Raw genomic sequence first — 7,500 nt, 5'->3', positions numbered from 1 at the left:
TGTTTGAATTGTCTGCTTAGCTTCTGTTTAGCGATGCAACTCCTTTTTGACAGGGTGCTTACTTATGATATAAGCTAGTTGGTGTATCTGTTTACCTATTTGTACTTTGATTGCTTGATGCGTTGTATGCTAATAGGTGTTGCTGGGCAGGGATCTTTTTTCTTGTCCTCGGAATGGAAAGGGCTAGTCCATTGTCAAGTAGATGGTGATTTTCAGGGAGATCTCTCTATCCCTGTCTCCCTTTCTCTCTCTCTCTCTCCCCTATATTTCTCTCTCTCCCTCTCCCTTTCCCTCTCCCTCTCCTTCTCCCTCTCCCTCTCCCTCTCCTTCTCCTTCTTCTCCTTCTTCTCCTTCTTCTCCTTCTTCTCCCTCTCCCTCTCCCTCTCCCTCTCCCTCTCCCTCTCCCTCTCCCTCTCCCTCTCCCTCTCCCTCTCCCTCTCCCTCTCCCTCTCCCTCTCTCTCTCTCTCTCTCTCTCTCTCTCTCTCTCTCTCTCTCTCTCTCTCTTTCATTTTCTTTCATTTTCTTTTTCTTTCTCTTTCTTTCATTTTCTTTTTCTTTCTCTTTCTTTCATTTTCTTTTTCTTTCTCTTTCTTTCTCTTTCTTTCATTTTCTTTCTCTATTCTCTTTTTTCCTTTTTTTTCTTTTTCATTTCCTTTTCTTTTTTATATATATACATATAATCTTCTGTCCAGACCACATATGGAAATGATTGGAGACGGAACTTGGGTGTATCAAGTTAGCTCATTTCCATGTATTTGCAATTTTAAGTAAACCCCTTGACCCAGTTCCCTGCAAAGTGCGAAGTTCCCCAGCATGCAGAGCCAACATCTTTCCTTACCTGACTCACTGACCTTTACCTTTAACATATGAGTTTAAGGTACATTAACCATTTGCAGCATTTGCTCTCTTCTCAGCGCATTGAGTTTTCATCAACAAGGAGTAGTGTTGTTGTGAATTGTGATATCAGAATTTGAGGTATGCTCTAAGTATATATACATTTAGTTATGGTATCCTCGTATACAGATGGGTTGCATTGGACAATGCCATGGTACTATTAAAGCTTGTATCATTCTCTAACTTGCCTTACTCTTATGAGATATCATCTTGTGGTTTTTCCATCTTTTATCTTCGGATGTGTACACTATATATTTATGGTTTGACTTTGGTACTTTGATAATGCACACCCTCTTTGGGATACAGGAGCCAGTAAACCTGAATATGAAATATTGGTAATTTGACATACTTTGATATTATTTTTTTTACTGTAAAAGTCCTACTTCTCTTTTGTGCTAGGCATTTTTTTTATTCTCCATGATTTGTAGTTTTTACACCATTAGGCCTATAGTTGTATGGTGTGTGACCATAGCAATACACCCTTTTAATACTTTTAATGTAGAGCATAGCATACACCCATTCCTCAGTTGGGTGCTGGCTTTTCTCTGGCTTGGTGTTAACATAATTTTTTAAAATCATTATCAGTTCTTTTTGTGTGTTTGTGTCTCTTTATATTAGAATATCAGGACAATTTTTTCAGTATATATGATAATGACTTGCGTACATAATTTTTTTAAGCAGCATTATTATAATTTTTTTTTGTGTGTTTGTCTCTTTTTATCAGAATATCTAGGCAGTTGTTTCTGTATCTGTGATAATGACTCGTGTCAATCCATCCACACCTGTTGACCCAAATACACTGACCTAACTAGAACTTGACAGTACTTATGTTGTAGATCCTTTTATTGCTAATGCTAATCTCTCTCTCTCTCTAGCTCTCTATCCCTCCCTCTCTCCCTCTCTCCCTATCCCACTCTCCCTTTCTCTCTCTCTCTCTCTCTCTCTCTCTCTCTCTCTCTCTCTCTCTCTCTCTCTCTCTCTCTCTCTCTCTCTCTCTCTCTCTCTCTCTCTCTCCCTCTCTCTCTCCCTCTCTCTCTCTCTCTCTCCTTCTCTCTCTCTCTCTCTCCTTCTCTCTCTCTCTCCTTCTCTCTCCTTCTCTCTCTCTCTCCTTCTCTCTCCTCTCTCTTTCTGTCTCTTTCTGTCTCTTTTTCTATTCCCTCTCCCTCTCTTTCCCTCACTCTTCCTCTTTTTCCCTCACTCTTTCTCTCTTTCCCTCCCTCTCCCTCTTTTTCCCTCCCTCTTCCTCTTTTTCCCTCCCTCTCCCTCTTTTTCCCTCCCTCTTCCTCTTTTTCCCTCCCTCTCCCTCTTTTTTTTCTCTCTCTCTCTCTCCCTCTCTCTCTCTCTCTCTCCCCCTCTCTCTCTCTCTCCCCCTCTCTCTCTCTCTCCCCCTCTCTCTCTCTCTCCCTCTCTCTCTCTCTCTCTCTCTTTCTCTCTCTCTCTGTCTGTCTCCCTCCCCCCTCTTTCTCTCTTCTCGCCTCTCTCTCTCTCTCTCTCTCTCTCTCTCTCTCTCTCTCTCTCCCTCTCTCTCCTCTCATCTCTCTCTCTCTCTCTCTCTCTCTCTCTCTCTCTCTCTCTCTCTCTCTCTCTCTCTCTCTCTCTCCCTCTCCCTCTCCCTCTCCCTCTCCCTCTCCCTCTCCCTCCCTCCCTCCCTCCCTCCCTCCCTCCCTCCCTCCCTCTCCCCTCGTCTCCTCTCTTCTCTTCTCCTCTCTTCTCTTCTCTTCTCTTCTCTTCTCTTCTCTTTCCCTCCCCTCCCCTTTTCTCCTTCCCTTAGTCTCATTCTTATACCACACAACCCTCCTCCTTCCTCACCCCCACACTTCTTCCCCCTTATCCCTCATAAACAAGCAGATTGGAACAGGTGGTTCATGTGTGTGATTAATAGTGCAGGAGCTTCAGGGAGGAGGGAGACCATTAGTGTTATTAATTTTAGAGGTGTTTCCGAGCAGGGTAATTTCTGCATTGGTGATTGGGTATTATATGTGTCCAAGTATTGTTGTTGTTTTTTTTTGGGGGGGCATATCCTATTGAAAGCCAAAGGTATTTAATCAGTGAAGTCTGTAGAAAGTATTTTTTTTTAGAAGGAAAGTGTATTTTTTTTAATGAAATACAAAGCTGATTATACATACTGGCTGTTTTGGTCTTTATATTATTTGCCAAAATGTTGGTTTCTATTTTTTTTTTAATGCACCATTTTCTTAACTGGGTATGCTGTTCTTTTGATATCATCCCATCCATTTACTTCATAGATTAATCATACCACTGAGTGTACTTCATTGTAAATTCCCATGCATAATATAACTTTCCATCTATTTAAGCAAGTAATGACTCTACAGAACTAATGTTTGAAGATGTCTCATTGATTTAAATCCCCCACTTACAGTCAAGGGATTAAACATATTAAGGCATTGAAAGACCTTTTCTCTTTACTCCTTCAGGATGAAGAATTGCGACACAGAGTAGTCAATCGCGAACCTCACGATGACGACCTTGCACTCAGTTCTATGGCCCAGAGTGCCTTTGAGACTGCAGAGGAGTTAGTGCACAAGGTCTGGGAAGAAGTTTCAAGTTGGAAGACACAACCTTTCTCAAAGCTGCCCAAGTGGCTCCAAGACAATGACTTCCTCCACCACTGGCATAGGTGAGTTCAAGCAGGCGTTTTGATGGCGGGAATTGAAGTAGCTGAGACATTCAGCATATTTTTTACTACCACTAAGGGAATAACTAAAGTATAGTAGGTAGATAGATTTGCTTACTTTACTAAGATAGACAGCCAGGCTGACATTCATAAAGGCACACAGATTCATATTCTGAATATACAAACAAACAAAGAGATATATATAAATATATACAATGGGCAGACATATAACTTAAATAAACATAGTTAAGCAGACATAAAAACTATAAAATGACATGAAGTGTGGGAGTAGAGAAAATTAGAGAGAGTTTAAGAGGGAGATGCCATGTGGCCAAGCAAGAGAAGCTGTATGAATTTGGTTATTATATCTGCTGAGTCTAGCATTTCTCTTCATGATTTTACATCATATAGAATGATGGTGAGTGTTATTGATTGGGTTTGGAATCACTGAAGACACGATTGGCCAATTGGTAGCTACAATTTTTTTTCAGTTTCATGTATTATTTAACAGTAGCCATTGATGTACTATTGTGATGAAGATCAGATGGGAATAGTATTTTGGTTAGTAATGTAAACTCTAAATTAGGTGAATTACCAAGATTTAAAACCGTATTTATGGAAGGTTGATATTAGGAAAATATTTAGACATATCCTGTGGTTAGGTATTGCTGGCTTCCTTTTGAAGAGGCCTTGGGTTTCCCATTGGATTCCTAGAACTTGGTTGAAGGAAAACTGCCATTGCAAGTTTATTTCTTTATTATAATGAAGTATTTTTCATATATTACATTATTTTTAGTTCGCACACTCTGTATAATGTGTGTATAGTAATTGTGTGCATTGAATGATGATGAGAATGATAACTTTGGAAAATCTCATCTATGTGTGGAGTCATTAGAGACATAAAAAAACAATATCAGATTCTTCAAAGAAGCCCAGAAAGCAGTCTTACGCAGTACTTTTCTATTCAAAAAATGAAAACAATAGGAATCTCGCTTCCTGCAGCTGTCCGTTATTAAAAAAAAAAAATGTTTGTCCTTTCTTCCAGGCCTCCACTTCCTTCGTTCGCTGCTTGCTTCAAATCTATTTTTAGGATCCACACTGAAACAGGAAACATTTGGACACATCTCCTTGGTAAGTGAGAATCATTCTACCCAGCGGTTGCAAGTTTCTTAAGCTTGATTTTGTTGCAGATACGGTGTATATACGGCTCTGCTGGCCTTTCAAGATGGATACATAACTTTTTTTTTCTTTTTTCATCACGTGTCACATTATTTTGGTGATCCGTTACCGTATGTTGGAGCGGGCTCGCTAGTTTGTCGTGAGTGAGATCGTTCAATTAAGGGCACTGGAGTTAAAAAACGAAATATGTGGGAATATATTTTAGGGTTGTCATGGTGGGGGAAATTAGTTCTACAGTCTCTCTGCTTTTTAAAATGAGATCCCGGTGTTAGCGTGACCGAAAATATAGTGAATTGCACCCCTTGGAACGCTTTCCGATGCTCTGCTATTCGTAATGTAAACCATTGCTTTATTTTGTATGGAGGTGGTGATGCTGGTAACTAGCCAGGCTACAGTTTGTGCATGCAAAATGGTTTGGATGGTTTCGTAACAACGCATCTATATTTATATATATGTGTGTGTGTGTGTGTGTGTGTATGTGTGTGTGTGTGTGTGTGTGTGTGTGTGTGTGTGTGTGTGTGTGTGTGTGTGTGTGTGTGTGTGTGTGTGTGTGTGTGTGTGTGTGTGTGTGTGTGTGTGTGTGTCGTCTGTCCTCTCCTCCTCTCCCCTCCCTCCCGTCTCCCTCTCCCCTCTCCCCTCCTCCCTCTCCTCTCTCCTCCCTCTCCCTCTCTCTCTCCCATCTCCCTCTCCCTCTATCTCTCCCATCTCCCCTCTCCCTCTCCCATCTCCCCTCTCCCTCCCCCCTCTCCCTCTCCCTCTCCCTCTCCCCTCTCCCTCTCCCCTCTCCTCTCACTTTCCCTCTCCCCTCTCCCCTCTCTCTCTCTCTCCTCTCTCTCTCTCTCTCTCTCTCTCTCTCTCTCTCTCTCTCTCTCTCTCTCTCTCTCTCTCTCTCTCTCTCTCTCTCTCTCTCTCCATGCGTGTTTGCGGGCGCTCCTGTACGATGACTGGCTTACGCACATACACGTAAACCCTTTGCTGTTTTGTAATGACTCACTATTACACGTATAATTGATATAACGTTTTTACCTTTCGTAATTGTGTTGGAAATTTGATGAGTGGGAAGTCTCGAGTAAATCGTACGAGTGGTGGTGTGGCAGCGCGGGCGTGTGATTTGTTAGCCAAGTTGACACGCGATGGCGGCGCCTCTCTCTCTCTGAGCTTTTACTTTTATATTCTCCCCAAGTGTGTGCATGGGAATGTCGAAAGAGCCACCAAATGGTTGGTTAGTTAGCTATTATAGCTGATACCAGATGACGCAAGCAAAAAGTCCACAACCTAAATCCAGCCTTTAAACCGGCTCGTACTCAAGTTTTAAGACAGAACTCCAAGGGCGAGCAAGTTTTTTTTTTCTTTTTTTTTTTGTATGCAACGGAACCCAGTCCCCAGTCCTTGCATGCGTTTGCACATGGTCGACTTTGGAGTTTCTCATCTAACCCTTAGAATAGTATCTAAATATTCCCCAAGATTCATGTGTATTTCTGTTAGTTACCGCTATGTAAGTCATTAGTATTAGTTTTTTTGTATTATTTGTGTAAGATGTGATTTGAATAACTCGTGATTTGATTTGTTTATAATTATTTCGCATTCTTATCGGTCTCGATGGAGCAATTGTGTTACCGTGTTATGACGACCGCGCGGCCCTCGTATGGCAATTAACCTGTTAGTCAGTGACAGTCCCAAGGCCACATAAGTTAGGATTATGTGTGTGTGTGTGTGTGAAGATTGTGTGAAGATTGACGCGACTATGAACATGAACACGAAACGCATTTTCTTCCCCGCTGTAAGCCAAACGCCGTGAACGGAAAATTCCCGCACATGCTTGTGTCGGGTCACATGGCAACCGGAGCGGCACACTGCCAGCGATTGACATTGGTGAGAGCAACAGGTCGAGGGGCAGTCATGCGCTAGGGAAAGGGGTCCTCTCGAATGAACTCGTGTTTTTGCAGCGGCAGGAGAACATGTATAAGCTTAACCGTAAGAGTTTTCGTTGCGTCTCTACGAAGATAGGGAGTGCTGAGGGCGCCGGCTCACAGCAGGAGAAACACACTTGCCATTACCAGCGCGTCGCCACCGTCATTGTACGTGGGCACGGGAGGGGGGGAAGGGGGAAAGGGGTGAGAGGGAGGGAGTAGGAAGGGTGAGTGGGTAGGTGGGTAGGTGAGTAGGTGGATGGACGGGTGGGTCGGTGGGTGGGTGGGAGGGAGTTGGGGGCGTCATGCGGACCACCGTAAATGGCCGAGGCTCCAGGCGGGCGGGACTAGATCAGACCGGACTGGAGAAGAGCTCATGAGCCGAGGTGAGGGAAAAGCCGCGAGGCGAGGTCAGAAGTGAGGAGAAGAAATGCAGGAACGGTCGGTCGGACGGTCACGTGACTGCGGTGGTGGGATCTGCGTGGATAAGGGGAGGGGAGGGATGGGGTCCAGCCCCGGGTGTGACACGTGTCTCGGCGAGTCTCGTGGCGCAGACAAGTGGCCGGGATCGTTACTCGCAATGCACAACGCGCTTTGTACCTTTTTAGCGATGATGAAGAGCCTGCATACGGAAGGAAGGGAATGCGATATTACTTGCCGTTTAACTGCATCGTTGTTCAGTGTGGTGATCCGAGCATTGTCTTCCTTTTTTTACACCTTTTTTTTTCGACCGCTACTGCCTGCAACCACCCCAGCCACCCGACACCTTCGCCACCACCACCGTCGGCCTTGGCTCGGTAGACACGCTTGGCACTTTCTCGCATCAATTTTCTCATAACAAGTGCCAAGTGCAAGCCTCCACCATCGACCTTGGCACAGAG

The 7,500-nt window shown here is 43.8% G+C and overlaps 1 protein-coding gene across 1 annotated transcript in view; it reads left to right on the top strand.

The window, feature by feature from the left end:
- The window catches only part of AdipoR (adiponectin receptor), a 30,165-nt gene that overhangs the window by 7,378 nt on the left and 15,287 nt on the right, over nt 1-7,500 (top strand). The window contains exons 2-3 of the mRNA XM_043009316.2: nt 3,331-3,533; nt 4,576-4,661. Of these exons, the coding sequence (XP_042865250.1) occupies nt 3,331-3,533; nt 4,576-4,661 (289 nt within the window). The remainder of the gene's footprint in view (nt 1-3,330; nt 3,534-4,575; nt 4,662-7,500) is intronic.

This window comes from Penaeus japonicus, unplaced genomic scaffold, assembly GCF_977035675.1.
Source record: "Penaeus japonicus unplaced genomic scaffold, GWHDUDI00000001_assembly GWHDUDI00000034, whole genome shotgun sequence".
NCBI lineage: Eukaryota > Metazoa > Arthropoda > Malacostraca > Decapoda > Penaeidae > Penaeus > Penaeus japonicus.
This window is presented reverse-complemented; position numbering and strand designations above follow the sequence as displayed.